Source organism: Archocentrus centrarchus, chromosome 4 (assembly GCF_007364275.1).
Source record: "Archocentrus centrarchus isolate MPI-CPG fArcCen1 chromosome 4, fArcCen1, whole genome shotgun sequence".
Lineage (NCBI taxonomy): Eukaryota > Metazoa > Chordata > Actinopteri > Cichliformes > Cichlidae > Archocentrus > Archocentrus centrarchus.
Genome location: NC_044349.1, coordinates 17112648 through 17133061, shown reverse-complemented (window position 1 = coordinate 17133061; position 20414 = coordinate 17112648). Strand labels below are relative to the sequence as shown.

Sequence of the window (20414 nt, the reverse complement as noted above, 5' to 3'; positions counted from 1 at the left end):
CAGCCCCGCTGAGTGGGAGCCGATGCTCGGCTGTTTTGGATTTGTAATAATTGGGGGGTGTGGGGGGGGGGGGGGGGGGGGGGGGGGGGGGGGTGTCAAAGTGCTGTTGTAGTAAAGTGTGTGAAGCTTGATATTGTGAAGCAGCTTGTACAGTATGCATCTATGACAGCGGTTCCCAAAGTCAAGAGTGCTGTGGCCCATGGAGCCTCTGGTCATCCGATAGCGCCGGCCTATGAAATTTTCCAGGCTAGAAGCTTGTCTTCACTTTTATCAAAATACAAGAAAGTGATGCATTTCCTTGAAAATTTGATTAAAAAAACATCCCCATTAGCTACAGCAATGCAGCAGCTATTCTTCCTGGGGTCTCCAAATCTTCACATTATAACAGTACATTCTAAACACACACAACATACGCTTACCACAAAAATGTAAAGTGCTAATGCTAATGTGACCCACTTGCCACTGGGACACAAACTTCAATACAAGAGCAGTAAATTTAGGTCAGAGTAATGAGTAATATCACAAACTAACAACCTACTATTACCAGTTTTAATGCACTTTTTATATACATAAATACATTTATATAATTACCGTATTTTCCGGAGTATAAGTCGCACTTTTTTTCATAGTTTGGCTGGGGGTGCGACCTATACTCCGGAGCGACGTATATGTGACATTTATAACACATGAACCAAAATACTCCAGCCACTTGACATCTCCGTGAACTGCAGCTTTAAGGCAGTCTTGCGTAACCTGTGGGCGCAGTGGATGGTGGATGGAGAGCACAGCTTAACGGCAACTGGGAGAATGCGCCACCCAACTTTCCTGGAAGTCATTGGATGGATCAAGAAAACATGGGCTTCAGTGACAAACCATCCTGTTGGGATTCAGAAAGGCTGGAATAATTGGAACTGCAGCTGACGATGAGTCTGACTAACGCGACACAGAAGAGGAAGCGGCGCTTCGTCTACGGAGTGTACGGAATTGTTTAGAAGTGACACCGAGGATGAAGAATTCAATGGATTGATGGTTTGATTAACTTGTTAGTATGTTCTTTATGCTATGGTTATCTGAATAACTTAAAGTTACGTTAACATACTGTAGCGATTCTCTTAGTTAGAGAGCGTGTTGATGTTGTGGGATTTCGGACTGTTCGGGAGGTTCGTGAAGGCAGCATGGAGAGAGAGAAAAAGACCGAGAGCTTGCCTGTGTGTGTGTGTTGCTGTTCCGCTGTTGTAGTTGTGGTTGGCGTGGCTGTGGCCTACAGCAGCCGTTTTTCTGTTAATAAAGACGACCTTTGTTGTGAATATCGCCGACTTTGGAAGTGTGTTTACAACGTTACAATACCGAACACGTGTTCGTTGTGTGTCATGTAGCTGAATGTGCTACGTTAGCATAACGTAGGTGTAACCGTGTTCGTCCTGTTCTTTAATCCATTATTATTTTAAATTGCCGTTCAAGATGGAATTTCTGCTCTGGGTCTCGGATTCTATCAACCCCTCCCCCAAAAAAAGTGCGACTTATAGTCCAGTGCGACCTATATATGTTTTTTCTTCTTTATTATGCATTTTTTGGCTGGTGCGACCTATACTCCGGAGCGACGTATAGTCCGAAAAATACGGTACATGACTATGCATACTTGTGAGTAATTTCAAACTGTTTCTGTTATTACGGTGCCCCCCCCCCCCCCAGTACCGCTGCAGCCCACACTTTGGGCCACAGATTCATTTATCTATGGTGTGAATCTGAATATTCTACATCACCGTTTTTGAGTTACACGATTTTCAGAAAACGTGAAGTGTGATTCGAACTTGTCAGAGATTTTTAGTACATGCATCTATGTGTGAATTTGAACGTCCTAGTTGAGATTGTTCGAGTTAATATATTCATGAGGGCAGTTTCTAAATATGCATACTTTGCATATTGTCATTTAATATTTTTTTCCTCCATCCCAAACGTATAACTGTCTCAGCAGCAAGGATAAGAAAGCAGGAGACAGTTTAAAAGTTTTCCAAAACATTAGCAAAGGAGCACCTATCAAATGTGTGAAAAGACAAGGTGGTCAACACCTTCACCTGAGCGCACTCACATATGGTAACGCCCATTACTAACAACCACGTGTCATTTCCTTTGGATTTGAATAAAACATTTTATCTTCAAATATGATTACCTAAAACTACCTCTGCCCTGCCGTATGTTCTGTCAGATGCAGATATGTTAGCTTTTGTATTCTTGTTGTTGTTTGTGTGGTCAGTAAATAATTTCTTGTAGTTCTGGAATGCTTCTGGTAGACATGCTTTATTTATTTTTCTCTTGTTTAATTTTCAAAATAAAAATAATAAAAAAATAGACTGTGAATACTGATGAAGAAAGCAACCGTTTCAAAGAAACAAAGCCACAGTAACACCATCCATGAGACACCAGTATGTGGATGCAGTCTCCACTCCACTGTTTCAAATAAGATGTATATGTGCAAATTTAATAGTCACACTGTTCACTGTCAATTCAGTTTTGATTGTGTATGTACTGGTAATGCACGTAGGAAGTTTTAAGAAAAGGTTGCACTCTAGTGTCTTTAAGGACAACTTCACTCCACCCAAGTCAACACATACACACTCAGACACACACACTATCACAGCCAAACTCACGCAAACACACCCACTCTCTGGCTGTTCCTTCCTCCCCACAGTAAGAGGGGAAGTGAGGCTGGGGCTGAGTCACAGAGGTGGAGTGAGGAGGTGGGTGGGACTCTGTAAGACTGAGTCAAGGAACAATGAATTTGGTTCTTCTAATTTTAAGGTCTCACTCTCAGCTAGTGCACAACTCTGTGGGGGCAACTGGCATCAAGACAGAGTACAACTGCTGTCAAAGTATCCTTTGGCAAGATACTGAACCGAGTTGCTCCCAATGCATCCATCCGTGTCTGCGTGTGCGCATGTGTGTATTTTAGAAAAAGTGTTTAGGCATAGACAAAAGTGTTGTAATGAAACTTGCAGTAGGAAGCGCTTTGAGTCCTCAACTTGAGTAGAAAGGTATTTTATAAGTACTCGTCCATTTAACAGTGTTCTTAGAGCCAGTATCCCTGATTTTGTTTGTTCACTATTAGTTGTGATATGGATTTTAGATGAGATTATCCAGGCCTACTACAAAAACTGGACACCAACAACAACACAAATCATTAAACTTGTTTTTCATCATCATTTGGCTGCCCAAAAAATGATCAAATCACTCATCATAGGCACGGACACGCGCTCATGATTTTTCAAATGTATGATTGTGGTCAATTAAACATGGCAGCTAAAATAAAACACAATAAAATGTTTCTTGGCACAGATATAGATACTTGATCTGGTGCAAGTAAACCATCACTTTGTTGGCAGTGTAACGGGTGTGTTTGCTCATCTGCTTTTGTTCAGTCTTGCTCAAAATACCAGGGAGCATTAGTGAGAACAAGTGCACCATTACAGGACAGCCTCTGTAGCTGCTGGCTCACACAGTAGAGAAAACGAACAATTAAACAGTGTTTTTCATGGGTGGTACTCACTTTGTCAAGCTTGGATTCCAACTCGCACACATCCCCCTCCACTTCCTCTATGGTGGCTCTGTGAGGACAGAAAACACAAAGGTTTGATATCAAGCCCAACCACGACTAAATACTTCACTTATATTCAGATGCGTGAACTGTGAAACAGACAGAAGATGTATTGCAGGGGCATCCTGCTGGAACGCACATACACCCTTCATCTTCATCCCTTTATCACAGTTTCCCTTGCTACCCTCCTATGTTTACTGTACACAGAGCAGCTGGGTAAATTACTGCTCCACATTATGGTACTTATGCTGATCTTAATTGAAAAGGAAGGAATATACTGCATGCAAATTAAGCACCAAAATTAATAAGAGCCATGCAGCTTCATCTTTTTTTTTTTTAAATCACATGTTGCTTATGCTACACAAAGTAGGTCAAATATTTGCCTCTTACTTCAACATCTTGATCATTTTCAGACACAAGAACTTCATTTAATTATAGCAGTTCACTTCCAGCAACATTCCCATATTCCATAATTGCAGTTTCTGAAAATTACAATTGTAGTAAATGACATTATACTCCCTTAGAGTACTGACAACCACGTGCAGACACACACACAGACATACACAGACACACACAGGTCTAGAAGCAGACAAACTGAGAGCTGCCATTTTGGGTCATGCCGCAGGCCTGAAATCAGGTCTGGCATCCTGCCCTTTAAAACGTGACACAGGCACAGCTTGGTTCTCCACAGGATCAACAGCCTACGAGCTTTAGGATACCACAACAGAGGGAGAAGAATATCAAATACGTCATCCCAGCACAGATTTTGTGGATTAATCTCCCCTTGATGTTAATGTATGCAATTTACTTTAATGCAGGATAGGCAGAACGCTCGAGTATTTTTTTTTCTAATATTGCATTTATCTATACTCAGTCTGCAGTAAAGAAATAATAAGTAGCACAAATGCCAACACTTAATAAGTTTATACGGATTTATAGCTACATTAGTCTCACACATGTATCTGTAGAAAAGCAGCAAGGTCTTTAACTAAGGTGCAGCTAAACACCATCACCAAACAGCTTGTGTTGAATACCCTTTTAAGAAGTAGGCACTGGACACAAAATGATTATATATAAGCCCACAAATCACTGAAAAAATACATTTAAAACAGGAGACAACCTACTAAATTATTATATTAGTGAAAGAGAAAAGGAAGACACTATCTGTTGACTTTGGTGGCACAGCATGAATACTTAATGAGTATTATTTTTGCCCCGCTGTTTAGTCATGTATCATTAGTTATGCAGTACAGCTCAGATGTGGCAATTAGATAATGCATGTTTCACATTTATAACCATTTAGCAGTAATAATCAACAGAAAGTCAGGTTTATTTTATAGAGAACAGTAGCACTAAAATGATTTACATCTACTAAGAAAACAGGACGTTTCTTGTCAGAGAAATTATCTAGATTTCAAGCCTATTAGCCAGTTGCCCTTAGCATAAAATCACTGAAGATAAGAACAACAGTTTTCTAGGCAACAGTATTCTAGGCAGCACAGTGGCGTGGTGGTTAGCACTGCTGCCTCACAGCTAGAATAACATCTAGAAGGTCTCGGTTTGATTCCACCTTTGCATGTTCTCCCCGTGTCTGCACAGGTTTACTCCGGGCACTCCGGTTTCCTCCCAGAGTCCAAAGACATGAAGTTACCGGGGTTAGGTTAATTGGTCACTCTAAATTGCCCATAGGTGTGAATGGTTGTCTGTCTCTCTGTGTTGGCCCTGCGACAGGCTGGCGACCTGCACAGGGTGTACCCTGCCTCTCGCCCTATGCCCCCCCCAAACCCCCTGCAGCTGTTTGTTCTGCCATATGGCATCAAACTAAGTCGTGGACATCTGGTTACTGTCAGGAAGCTTTCAACAAGTGATGCTTGGATGCACATACTGAATTGTGGGTACTGTAAAGGGCACCTGTATCATTTTATTTTACTGTTATTTATATAATCCAGTCCTCCTCTTGTATATAAAAGGTTTGTTTTTGCTTTTTTGTTTGTTTTTTAAAGCAGCATGCATAGACGCAACAGTCCCTTGATTCCTTTTCTAATCATTAAAAATAAAAAACAATTTAAAGTAAAAGGTCTAATCAGAATATCATGCAAGAGCAGCAAATCCATCACTCAGTAACTTGAACTCTGGAAATGCCAAAATCAAATCAAAACAGCCATATGCCTTATTCAGCCAAATATTCAAAGTATCTGCCACTTAGAAAGTATTTTGCTTTACAGAATGTATTGCAAAGGTAATCTCATATACTTTGAAAAAAGCTGCAAACTGAATGTTTTCTTTTTATCTTCTGTACTTCATAATAACAACCCAAGTACAAGAGGAAGACTTTCAATTTGGGGACAGCAAAGTGCTCCTTTTTATGAGACTTCAACAGCAGCCCAAGCAAAGCCGATGAACTGCGGTCTTAAGTAGTCAAAGAGGGCAGAAACAGGGTCAAAAGCAATATATGTCTATGCCTCTTTCACACAGACATTAACCCGGGTCAAAAGATGAAGAACATGCTACCAGCTCCGTTTGCCTTTCCTGTTGCCACAGGCAAAGAAAATTTCTCGGGTGATTCAGGCAGAATCACGACTCTGCTGACTTTTGCCTGGTGATGTAGTTAGTACAAATGTAAGGAGTACAAACCCCATTACAGGTCTGCCAACATTAAGCAGCAGAAAGAAGAAACAGTTAAAAAACATGGTCATGTTACATATCCCCTTAAAGCTTTAGTTACACGCGTTACAAACAAAAGTGAACTGAATTATTTCATTAAAATTCATTAAAATTACCTAATAATGCACTGTATTTGGTAGTCAATCAAATAAGAGTTATCTGATTATATGTTATCTAACATCTTATCAGGCCAGTTCACTTAATATCTCTGCCCAGGGGTAAACCTTTAGTATCCAACTCTCAAATGTGAACTAAAATACACATAACTGAAGTGAAAGGAAAGTGGCCTGAAAAACTCAGGTACATTCCCTGGAAATAATAGTCTAAAAACTACTCTAGACATCTAACAATTGTTTTAACTGTCAGTCACTCTCGTGCTTTCTAAGTAACCACAAGAAAGAGACCATTTCCTTCTAATCTCAAAAACTGAGCCTGCAGGCTAAACTTTCAAAAGTGCTGACAGAGGACAAGAAAAGGAGGGGCCTTGGCAAAATGAAAATTTGGGCTATTGCCTCATAGCTCCGAACTTGGAGCATATCCAGGCTGAGAATGGATAATGAGCAGAAGAGGAGAGAGCAGAGGAAAGAAGAGAGACAGACTTTTGGAATTACCAGGATCTGCACTGAAGAATCATAAAATGTGGTCCCGTCTAAACCAAAGTCACAACTATAGACAAACAAAACCTGACAAAACTATGTGCTTCTCTAAAAGCTGCTTGAAGGCAGGTGTATAAACTAGGCTGTAGAGGTGCTCCACCATATAAAAAAAAGCCATATAAAATCTACTTAGTGACAAAGTCCCCCTTTCTCTACAAAGTCAGGTTGGTGTGAACCGTGGCTTTATCACAACCTTATAAGATTTAAATCTTTCCATAATGTGGTCACCAGGTTAGTTTCAGGAATTCCTGGGAGTGACATCACTGGGCCGCACTGCAGACTCTTTGTTTTCTGCGGCACTTAAACTTCACTACGGTTTACTTTGGTTTATTACGACATGTACATCATCAGTAAACGCCACACTCAATGTCAATATCCAGGATAGCATGAACTCTGGCTGTTGTTTGGCATGAGTATACTTTTGTATACAATTATGTGAACTTTTTACATGGGGCAGTAGGTAATGAGAACATAATAAATAAACAACTTTCACTGGATGTCAGAGAATAAATAACAAATCTAGAAAAGATGAGAAAATCCACCAAAAGACAACAAAATCTCAGACTTGTTGCAGTTCAAAGATCACATTATGTGCAATCCTGAAAAAGAAAATATAACAGCAAAACACCTTCAGATGTCTCTGATACAGGCTAAAATCACTGTTAATCTGTCTGCTGTAAGAAAAAAACAAAAACAAGAACAGAAAAGGACAGATTTTAATGGAAGGACCAGTGCTGAGCACAGACAAAACAAAAGACAAGTCTCAAAAAAGGCCATCTGAATGCATATCTGAACTTTTAGGTGAAAACAAAAAATGCTAATTTAGAAGAAAAATGATACCACCACCATCACAACCTCCTCAACCCTATTGTGAAGCATGGTGGAGGGATCATCATAGTTTGAGGCTGCTTTTTTTGTTTAACCTCTGCAGGGTTCTAGCCAGCGGCAGATCGCCCGGTACAGTCGAGCTGTCAGTCAACAACAAAGTAAAATTCAAGGTCACCCTGTAAATCAATTGAGACACTGTGGAATCACTTTAAAGGTTCAGAGGAGATACTGATGCTCTGAAACAGTAGAGGTTAAAAAGCAATAGCATGAAATTCCAGTACTTTCAGCTGATATACTGACTGCTGAAAACACTCTTTCTGAGTGATCCAAGCTGAACAGTTGGTTTTAGCAAATGAGACTGAAAATATAGGTTGCAGGAGGGTCTGAATACATTTCAGATGTGCTTTGAATATAGTGTTTTTTTTCCTCTTTTTAATTAAACAAACAAAACTTGTTGTGAAATTATGAAGAGTCTAAAAAGATGGTATATGCTGTCAAGAGCATGAATCACCAGGATTCTGATAGACTAAGGTGGCACTGTAGGGTTACTGTACAGTTAATCACTCAGGATTAACTGTACAAAGAGCGAGTAGATATGACTACACATGATACAAGGCAGTCCTGAGAAATGACACATGCGCACCAAGTCATAAAGCGCACTACAGTGGATTTCATTCTTTTTAATCTGACTCATCTGATTCATTTAAGCTATCCATATAGCTTACTTTTACATTTCATTCTTCTTAAATCCTCTTTATTAAATCTTTCTATTTTTGGTTTTGGTAAAACATTTTATTACATCAGACTCTGTCCATGTAGTTTAGTTGCATGCATATCAGGTGGCCTATCTGTCTGTGTTTCATCTTAATTGTTGATCTAAAAATGTTAAATTAGCATCTGAACAGGTCACACGATAAGGAAATACAAAAAAAAGCAAACACAAAACAGAAATCTCACACTCACTCTTACAAGTACGAAAGCACGGCCAGTAAGAATGTATGTGTATTTATTTCATATATCACTGATAGAATGATACAAAAGATACTACACCCACATAGTCTGTGAGGTAATATGCAATATATGAAACAGACTAAGGTTTTAAGCACGTTAAATTTTTGGAGTGAAAAAAGTGAAGTCTTTTGATGGCAATGAAAAGGTACTACTGTGATCCTGAGCACCCTCAGATACTTAAATAAGATAATTAAGTCACCATACATCTTCCAACTTCCAGGAACAATTATGGGAATATATGCTCATGAATCCGGTCTTTAAGTCCGACGTCATTTCATGCGCACATATTAAATGGACAAACGCCTGTGACGCGTGTGCAGGAAATTTATCTGCAAGCTGGAGACACGAATCGCGTCCACGAGCCTGTTTTGAACGTGAGCACCACAGATGCACAGTAGGTACTGCACTTTTAGTACAAAAGGATTTTGGCCAAACATCTGATATCTGTCTCCAAAAATGGAACACGAGGAGGCAGGTTTGTGCAAAGGCAGGATGCACGGATATGGACTAACGTGTAAAGAGAGTAATCAGTAGACAACAAAATGCAAACTGTTTGACCTACGGTATCATTCACCAACAAACTGCAATCTATTTGAAATGGTTAACGTGCATAGAGATACAAGATGACCACTGTTCCATAGCTGGTGCTGCTCATTCTGCATCAAAAGAAAGCACGTCCACATTAACTAACTTTTACAGCTAAAAAAAAGGCACTCTCTCTCTCTGTGACAAGGCCTCCAAAAATAAATTCCAGGAAATATCCATATGATTACTAGCTTTTTTTTTTTCCCCTAAATGAAACAATAAAAATTAGGGAACTAAGACAGCCTAGTTTAAGTGCTGTCTGGGTGTGAGGATCAAGCTGGAGCTAAATAAAGAGAGACGTGTGGTATAAGAGAGACTGCAGCCCATGAAGAAGTTGAAGGGGGAAAAAAAAAGTCCGCTCTGTAAACCACATCAGAGGCAAATTCAGCATCAGTGAGCGGATGGTTTATGTCCTGCTTCTCTTTATGTTGACCAAGAGCACACAAAGAGTCACTAATCCAAGTTTGTCAGACAGGACTCCACAACCCTGTCCACCAAAACAGAAGCCTCCTGCTTTGATTATAAATGCCAATATCTTATATTACTCTACATATCTTAGAATATGCTCTATGTTACATTTTGCAAGCCAGCAGTCTATCAACAGCTGCAAGAAAGTAAACAGCAGTTTGCTTCTATACTTTATGAAATTAATTCACGTCATTTAAATCAGTTCTAGCTAGTCATCAAGACTGTGTGTAAAGCTGGAGTACTTCATTTGAGTAAACATCCACATAAAAAGGTTATTTTAGCAGGGGGTGACTAAGATTCTTACGCGGCCAACAGAAATAGGCAAAGCTTTGGATTTTTACTGCGCTAGCCTACAAGCAACTAGTCAAAGATGTGCCTGTGTAGTGAAATACTGTATTTAAAAAAAAAAAAAGTAGACACCTAATTATTTAGTAGTGATTCAACGACCATACTGCAAATAACAAAGAGTCCTGCCGCTGGAGCTCTGTGTGGCTGCTAGCAGTCAGATAACTGTGTGCACGCCGCATGAAGAAGTGAGGCAGTCGAACAGGTTTGTCATTCACGTTCTCACTGAGGCTTCTTCTGGCCTGACGCACAGACCTCAACACTTCAAAGACAAAATGAGACAAAAAGAATATCTGTTTCACACGTATTTTTTCACTTTCCTCCTCACTGGATGCTACTGTGTAATGGAGAAGCGCTGATTTGGCTGTAAATCTGTTCCCCCATTACACAATATCTGAATGACTATTCATCATGTAACGGTCATACAGAAGTAGAATGACTTCTCAGTTCGCTGACTATGGGATTTCAATAAGTTCATCTCCACTGTCGAAACAACAATACCATCTCCTCAGTTATTTTTTTCTGCTTTTCTTTGCATCCAGTAAACTGAAAATCTTTGTGTTACGGCAAAATGAAGATATTGCTTTGTTTTGAAGGAAAATATGAAAGAAAATTTTTACAAAAAAACACTTTATGAACAAAATATTAAAGCTACTTCATCAAGAGAATACGGAGTGGGTTAACTAATGCTATAAGTGATCACTGGTTGCATACTTACTGCAGAGCCCAATCCAGTAACAATATTATTCTCCAAATAAAATAACTGCAAACTCCATAGTTAGCTCAAAGCAGGCTTACTTCTAAATTACCATAACTAATCCATTCAGATATGTCAGCTCTGCATTACAGCTTTGCTTTGATGTCTTCCAAATATATCTTGTATACTGTCCTGCAGCCTCTCTCATCTCTTCTTACGTCTGCCAACATTTTAATATACAGGAGGAAGATTATTTACACAGTTTGTTATTTTGTTTTTTGAACTTCCTCATAGTTTCTCCCACAAAAGCTGACCAATGTGCACGAAAAAGGGTTATCCCACTGGACTGAGATAATAGCGGTGGTAGAGGCAAACAGATCTGCAATGTTTGTGGAGATGGAAACATGAAGAATGGAGTGAGATTCAGTGCCGTGACGTAGATCCTGTGATTGTTAGAGAGTGGAGCAATGCTGTCATAAAAGGGGGTCCTGCAGTGGTAAAACCCACCATTAGACGCATACGTGTCAACATCATCGACAAGATGAGGTCATTATTTAAAGATACGCACTTACAAGCTTTGGGAAATTCTGGTGTGGTAATAAACGGATATCAAGGCCAACTCTGCATTTGGTCTTCCTATGTCACAAGGAAGCAGCAGGAAGGAAACACACTGATGAGAAAGAGGGGAAAATCTGCTAGAATTTCTCTAGATGGTGGAGTTAATGTGATCCACAAATTAATGTGCTTGTATACTGATAGGTCCATAAGGTTGTGGACAAAGATACTGCATTTGAAACTGTATTTGCGCTGTATGTACAATACTAACAATACTATGTACTTGGACAGCTATAAATAAGGATTGCAAAATAAGTATTTTCTTAACAATCCACACAATATTCTCTCAATTAACTGATTAATCATTTGTCAATAGGAAAAAGGTTGCCTCATAATTTAAAAAAAAAAAAAAAATCTAGACTCAAATGTCATTCTTAATACCTATGACAAGCTTGTTAAAACAATGTGTAATATCCACAAAATCCCCAGATTCTGAATCAGGCTTTTTAAAGAATCAAATGACTTAAAAAGTGACCAAAATAGCTGATGATTAAGTTTCTTAAACAGAAAAAACAAAAAACAGTTTCCCTGGGCTTCTAAGAAAATAACTGTATACTTGAAGGTTAACGTATTTCCACTAGTATTTATTAGATATACTGCCCTGTATTTACTGAGTTACAATAGTCCTGCAGTGGCACTACATAAAGAGCAGCCTTAGTCATCACTTTTCATTTGTTTAATTGGCTTTATTAATAACCATTAAAAGGAAATCAACCAGAGCTTAATTAAATCTAACTGCAAATAACAAGCCCACAGGTGGACTCCCGTGGGGAGCTAATCAGCATGTATAACACTGCATCAGAAGATCATCGAACAGTGACTTCATGAGACGGCACTCTGTCAAGCTCAGAATCAGCACACCCAATCAGTTATAATGATTAAGAGGACAGTGAAGACAAGGAGAACACTTTCTGCCAATTACAGAAATTAGCTCACTTCTAGGCAGATGACATCTACTAGGTTTGAAAACATTTCCATCATAGTCAAAACCCCCAGATGTTATGATTTATCGTGTGTCCTATTTTAAAGTGGGCATTTTAGTTTTACAGAGGTTTTGATCAGCTGAATGGAAATAATTCCAAATTATCAATAACTTTTAAGGTCCTTAAGCTACCTCCACATTGTTAATTTCATATAAAAAACTTGTTGGAAACATTGCAGAGTGGAACAACATAAAATATGTAAATCATTTGTTTCTATACTTGTGGAAAGAAAAGCTGCTGCACTCTGAAGGGGATTTTCAACTATCATACTTGAAAAGGAGCCAGGAAAGCTCGAGTCCAACATCTATTCTCAAATGGAAAACTAGGCTACTAGGGTTTACTGCCAAAAATACATAACTTTTTTGCAGTAGTGTATCGCTCCTCTGGGCAGAACACATGGTTTACAACCGAAGACAGTTTCCCAACTAAAATGAGGATGGAAAAGAAAAAAAAAAAAAAAACTATGTGGGGTATGCCAAAATACCACTTAAAAACAACCCTCTCTACATTTGGGGGCTCCATATTCTCCGGAACAAAGTTGAAAGCAAACACCAAAATGGAAACAGATGTTGAGCAAGTGAGAGCTAATTCACACTGGTGCATATTCAATGTTTTCATCCATTCTGTGTGTCTCTCCCGCGTTGACATCTTCCCTGGCCAAACATAACAAGAGGGGGTTGGTTAAACAACGGCAGAACTGTGGTGGTCAAAGTGGAAAACTATGCTGCAGCAATCTCTAATAACTACAGAGCAATGATGAACCTACAGCTGTGTTTTAGTCAGGAAATGCTGGCAGATGACTCTCCACAAGGGGCAAAGGTCGCAAAAAGCACAAACAGAGATAGGGCTATAATATTGCCTGGCTGCAGACATTCACAGGAAGTGGATTTGTATTAGATTAACAGCACAAAACATACACTGCAGAGACTGTAATGTTGATACTCAGATAAAGCAGAGATATGCATTTAATAAAAAATAAATAAAAAAATACACGTCTCCATATTGTTTTACATATCTGTCCAAACAGCGGTGTTTCCTACTCATAGACTTTGCCTCACCATATACATTTGGTGACACATTTATGACCAATCCCTTTGCTCTTATTTTGAAAGTTCAGTCGCTACTAGCCAACTAGCACCAACCATTCCTGTCTCAAGTTACCAGCTGACTCACTGGCCAGGTTTCTGTGGCAGTCCTCAATATGATTCAGCTGTTTCTACTGCGAGTCTCTCATCCCGCAGACTCTAGTTCATCGATTCCAAGTTGCAGCTGATGGTGATGGTCATTGCTTAGCTCTGGAAATCCACTGTCAGCTGGTTGCACGGGCATTTCCAGAATCTTCTTTAAACAGGGTGGGACGGAGGAGACTAAGAACAAAATAGTAGTGGTGGTAGAAAAATGTTCATGTGCAACCCTGTGTCCTAAAGCAGATTTAATACATGAAAAGTGATGCTGCCCAAGAGAATTGCTTTGCAAAGTGGGAAAAAGTATGTAGACTTTTTACTTAAATAAAAGTCCGCTTAAGTAGCTTAATAGTGAGCTGTATAATCAAAATACACTGCCGGGCCAACAAAAAAGGCCACACACTCCAGTATTTCATTGGAAGACCGTGAGCTTTGATGATGCCACACTCTTGCTGTGTTTACATAATGTCACAACACTTCTTTCCACACAGAGTTTCAACAGCACATCCCAAAGATTCTCAGTGGGTTTAAGGTGTGGACTCTGTGGTGTGAAAATGATGCCTCATACTCCCTGAACTGCTCGTTCACAATTTGAACCTGATTAATCCTGTCAATGTACCCGCTCCATCATGGAAGAAAAAAAAACCTGGTCACTCAATATATTCAGGTAGATGACCTCAGTTTTCTGGGGAACATAATGATGCTGAACCTAGACCTCCAATCCAGTGGAAGGCTCTTATCCATATGCTTAGTTAAATCCAGGTGGTGACATTTTTTTTTTTTTCCCCTGTGTCTACAGTAAATGTGTTTACTATTTAGAGTGGCATTTGTCCAAATCACATGATTATTGGATCATGATTATTGATTCATTGATATGCATTTCACTTGCAGCCTTGAGCAAATATACAAAGTTAAATTCCTACTTGTCCTATCCATGCTCTCATTCAGTGGCGTTGGCCATTGTTAGACTAACCGTACTCTAGTCAAATGGCATCGGTATTGATGAGGTGGTTCCAGCAGGTTCAGTGGTTCAGGACAGAAACTCTCTGCTTATTGTTTATTTGTCACAAAAAATCATCTTCCCCTCCAAGAAGAGCTGGATTTGCACGTCCCTCAATAACAGTGACAACAGTGCAAAATACTTTTGTTTGGGCCAGGCAAAAAACCAGAGTTATTTACATCTGTGCAGACAGAAGGTAAGCTACTTTATAATCTAATGTACAGTTGCAACTAGTAACCATTTTGACTTTAAGTTCATGCTTTACAGGCTTAATCAACTGTTTCTTTGGTCTATAATCGCCTAAAGTCCAAGGTGACCCCAAAACCAGAGCATATTCTGTGTACTAGCATATAATCTTCAAACAATCATTTAATTGAGCAACAGATTACCACGATGCGACCAACATTTTCATGTCTTTTGGCTGCACACAGAAGTTTTTGACGGTCGATAAACACTACAGTCATTTGTGCATTTATGCTGGAATAATGCAAGAACAAGGCAAAGGTGTCATTTCAGGGTGGTAACAGGTGCAGCAGCAAAGTTACAGGAAGGTCAGAGAAAGGTCAATCACACACCATCTGCACACAGCCACAGTACTCGGACAAGATCTAATTAAGTCAAACTAGTGTCAGTCCCTCTTAATACTGCTGCAGCGTTCCTTCAGGAAACAGAAATGAATTACCTTGGAGCTGGCCAGTGATGACATATGTTTTTACTTAATTAACAGTCAGGCATGCCTTGTACACAAATGACTGTCAGTAGGGAAAAAGGTATTATTTCAAATTCTACTGGGAATTCCACACTGGTGTGTATTGTATACAAAGCCACAATCTGCACTCCCACTTAAGTAGTTTTCCTTCCTTTGTTTGAAAAACAGCCTCACTAACATAGAAAACGTCAAACTGCTTGTAGTGACTCAGCCCTTGTTATTCACAATCAATGAAAAGTAAACGTGAGCGTCATGACAGTGATGATGCAAAAAGGTGAGGAAAGAAAAGAGTTACAAAGCCTTAGCCAGCATGTAATAATACCACAAATACCAATCATCTGACACGCTAAGAAGCAGCACAACAGTTATACAGCTTTAATAGTAATAATGTACCCAACTTATAACAGTGAATCTAAGGGTTACACAGCATTAAACCAGCCAACAATGACTGACCAGAATGTTTCCCCCTTGTTCAGCCCTCTGAGTACGATCCTAAAGGAAATGCTCAGACTCACAAAAAAGAAATCCCCAACTGCAAACAACTTTCGAACATCTGTTCCTCGTTTTTGTGAGAAAGGATGTTGCAGATGCAGCAGAGTGTTGGAGCTGAAGAGGGAGGAAGAGGGGGAGATGCTCAAAAAAATAAGAGTGTAAGGCCACGGTCAGAGGAGGGAGGTAAAAGCAAACACGCCATTTTATACAAATTTAAGGCTTGAAGAAGTGAGGGGAAAAAAAAGAGGTTGTGAGTGATGATGTCAGAAATGACAGTGCTGCTGGGAACAGGTCACATGACCACCTGACTAATACTGGAAAGCTACCAATAGTGTTACTATCTTAGGATAGTAACACTATTGGTAAAGTTACCAGACACCCCCCACACCACCACCACCACAACTGATCAACTACCAATTGCTTTACTCTATCCCATATTTTATTTCTATGCATACAAGCAATTTGAATGAAATCTTGTCAGGTTTTTTTAAAAGCAATAGTGAAAATAAACATTAGCTGCAGCAAAAAAAATATATATATATATATATATATCCCTTTAACAATCCTAGGGCTCTGATACGGGCCCAAATACATGGGAAAATGAACCCCGGGAATGTTAAAGGGAAACAGAAAAGTGAAGTACAGTATAAAATGCAGTGCTGCACACAGTAAAAAAAACAAAGCTGGGTGTCATTAAAAGACATACTACCATGCAGGATCATGCCAATCAAGGCTAGTGGCACAGACCCTAATCCCTACATTCATATTTAATACATTTTCCTATCTTTACATAATTAATAAAAGAAACACGGGCTCTAGAGCAGTTTTCCACTGCACCACAATGCTCAACGAGTCTCTGTTTGTTTTCGTCGTCCCAGAAGCAGCCTCCCAGGCTGCCCCCAGCTTTCTTAGGGACAAAAATAGAAAAGTAGCAGGCGACAAACAGCTAGCTACTTACTGCTGATTGGCGTGAGGGCTTAGCAGGGAGCTAGCCGGATACTTTTTCCCTGAAAATAAAAAAAACTAAATAAATAACCAGTGAACGGGACAAAAAGCCTGGCTGTAATCACTCACCTGAACCTCGGAGAGTCCTTCAAACACTCCTCGAAATCCACTGTTATCTTCATTTTCGCCGCAGTGGGTGAAGCAACAGACCTGTGCTCTCTTTTGATTAAAGTCAGTAATAATCCAGGCTGAGTCTTTCTCGCTAATTAGCTTGTTTGCTAACGCCTGCCGTTTCTCCGTCCGACCAGCTGGCTCCACTCCGTCACCCTCTCTCTCTCTCTCTCGCTCTCTCTCTCTCTCTCTCTCTGTTAGCCAGCTAGCCCCGGAGGCCAGCAGCTACGATTAAAAAGTGGCAGTAATGCAACCATAAACGACGGTAATGTTGAGTGTGTGGCTGCTGTTTGACGGAAGGGTCAATGTAAAAAACCGAAAGTGTCGTCCGGTAGCTAGGTCATAGCAGCCAGCGGGAGTGGAGCGCACAAACTACACAGAGCTCGGCGCGAAGATCGTCTGTGGTGGTCAGAGAGGCATCACTGGCCAGTGCGCATGTGCCCCGCTGCTGAAAATAACGCACAAGAATATAATAACTAATCATCAAAGTTCATTATTGGCTTTTGTAAAAAGGTTTGACCGAATAATCTTTTCCTTTATTGCACATTAAATATATGATTGAATGAATGATGAAAAATGCAGATTTTATTAGAAAGAAAAGCTGTATTAGATATTATTGGATCCTTCAAAATATATAAAATATACAGTCCTGTGAAAAAAGTATATTTTATTGCAAATACATATTTCAAACCATCAAACACATTTAGATATAATACAAAGATAGTTTGAGTAAATGCAAAATGCAGTTTTTAAATACTGATTTCATTTATTAAGAGGGGGAAAAGCTATTCAAACCTGCCTGGTCCTGTGTGAAAAAAATAATTGCCCCTTAAATAGAATCTGTCTGACAAAGGGAAGAAGGTTAAAAGATCTCAGAAAGCAACACATCATGTCACAATCTAAAGAAACTCTATAACAGATGAGAAACAAAGTCACTGACATCTATCAGGCTGAAAAGGGTTACAAAGCCATTTTGAAGGCTTTGGGACTCCAATGAGCCACGGTGAGAGTCATTATCCACAAATGGAGAAAACTTGGAACGGTGGTGAACCTTCCCAGGAGTGGCCAGGCTACAGAAATTACTCCAGGAGCACACTGACAACTCATCCAGGAGGTCACAAAAGAACCCAGAACAACATCTAAAGAAGTGCAGGCCTCACTTGCCTCAGTTAAGGTCAGTGTTCACGATTCAATGATAAGAGAGACTGGGCAAAAATGGCATCCATGGGAGAGTTCCAGGGTGAAAACCACTGCTGACCAAAAAGAACACAAAAGCTAGTCTTACATTTGCCCCCCCAAAAAAAAAAACATCTCAATGATCCCCAAGACTTTTGGAGAAATATTCTGTGGACTGAGGAGACAACTTTCTGGAAGTTTTGAGTCGCGTTTCATCCGGTGTAAAACCAGCACAGTATATGAATAAAAAGAACATCATACCAACAGTCAGCTTCAAGACCTGGATAACTTGCTGTAATTGATGAACCCATGAATTCTGCTCACTATAAGAAAATCCCGAATGAGAATATCTGGCCATCAGTTTGTGCCCTGAAGTTCAAGTTCACTTGGGTTATGCAGCAGGACAATGGTCTGAAACACACTGGCAGGTCCACCTCTGAATGGCTCAAAAAAAAAAAAAAAAAAAAAAAAAATGAAGGTTCAAATCCAACTGAGTTGGTCTGGCATGACTTTAAACAGGCCATTCATGCTCAAAAACCCTCCAATGTGGCTGAATTAAAGTAATTCCACAAAGGAGAGTGGGCCAGAATTCCTCCACAGCGGTGTGAAAGACTCATTGCTCACTATCACAAACGCCTGATTGCAGTTCTTGCTGCCAAGGGTGGCACAACCAATTATTACATTTAGGGGACAATTACTTTTTCACACAGGGCCAGGTAAGTTTGGATAGCGTTTTCCCTTAATAAATTAAATCATAATTAAAAAAAAAAAACCTTGGGCTATCTTTGTCTAATATTAAAAAATGTATTTGATGATCTGAAACGTGTAAATGTGGCAAATATAAAAAAAGAAATCAGGAAGGGAAAGGGGCTTTTCACAGCACTGTGTATGTATTTTTGTATAAAATATAATTGTATAATTGGTTTATAAATGTATAAACTAGAAGAAGAATTAGAAGAAGCTTCAGTTTATTCTTATAGCTTTATGAGACAGTCTTTTTATTTATACTCTTGTATTCCTTTTCCATGGCACTAATTGTTATGCTGGTGATAACTATTTGAGCCGCAGTGATGTCTGGTAATCTGTCTGGGATGCATCCAAAGACTGGCATCCCTCTTTTGACAAATTTTAACAATTTTTTTGGCCAATCATGACACACACATATTTTATATTTTCCCCCGTGTGAAATTGTTTCCTTCAGTTTCCCTGTGGAAGTTCCCATCAAATTCACTGAAATCTGTAGCGCTGGTGACTTATTGGTGACTCGCAACTGTTCTTGTCAGACAGCAAAAGCCAGGTTAACCTGCACTCGGCTGTAATTAAAAATCCTTCCCTGCTTTATTAACATACATGAATTTAGAAAAGACTGTGTCCTGCAGAGCGGCTCAAAATGTAGAACAAGGGTTAAAAATGCTGTGCAGTCCCACATAAATCTGGAAATTCAGATATTTTTCCTTGATTGTAACTAAAGTCCTTCTCATAAATTTTCTGATATTGTCCCACCTCAGTAATATCACCTACAGTGTTCTCAATATATGTTTCATAATTCTGTGTGTGTGTGTGTGTCTATTTTCTGGTTACATAGAATATGAATCTTTATTATCATAATAATAAAGGAACTATAATCTTCCTGCTTCTTCCTGGTGGCAGTTCCAAATTGTATGCTCTGCTGGATCACACATCTTGCGACGACGAAAACCGGCACGAGTGGCCGCTCTGCGACCGATCACACTATCTTTGCAGCGGACGGGATCTTCCTTAGCCGCTCTACCGCGCTTTACGCTTCAAGTATACGAGCACCTCTCCGCTCCAGCTCTGCAGAAACTGTGACGTGAACAATGTACACTTTTCTCCAGGAATAAAAACAAATCCCCCCGCTGCTTGCATCACAAAGATGCTTTGCGGCTGAATGAGACCCCAGATGGTGCATTTGTTACTTGCGGTAAACACACACCAGACGAAACGCGCGGAGTAATCCTTTGCGGAGAATCTCAAGCTTTATCCTCTTAGAATTACTAGAAATCCTCCGATGGTTAGATGTGTTGTGTGACAGTGCCATCTGGTGGTACTGTTAAGAGTTTACTTTTCTTAATTTTCTTTAACTCATTATGACCCCAACTTATGTTTGAAATAATTTCATTGTTGATATATTTTCTATAATTTTCTACTTTTAATTTTATATTTATGTATTTTCTTGCTATTTGTCATAGTTCATTCATATATACACTGGAACTTGACCATAACAGGACTGAAACATGGTTGGGATGAAGTACATCTGCTTTTGCTGATGCTA

The 20414-nt window shown here is 39.5% G+C and overlaps 1 protein-coding gene across 3 annotated transcripts in view; it reads right to left on the bottom strand.

The window, feature by feature from the left end:
- The window catches only part of LOC115778610 (arf-GAP with coiled-coil, ANK repeat and PH domain-containing protein 2), a 52490-nt gene extending 35157 nt beyond the window's left edge, over positions 1–17333 (bottom strand). For all 3 annotated transcript variants that reach the window (XM_030726749.1, XM_030726750.1, XM_030726751.1), the window contains exons 1-2: positions 16904–17333; positions 3545–3602 (exon numbers count right to left, since the gene is read on the bottom strand). In XM_030726749.1, the coding sequence (XP_030582609.1) occupies positions 3545–3602; positions 16904–16956 (111 nt within the window). In that variant the 5' untranslated portion in view covers positions 16957–17333. The remainder of the gene's footprint in view (positions 1–3544; positions 3603–16903) is intronic.
- Between the last annotated feature and the right edge of the window lie 3081 nt (positions 17334–20414).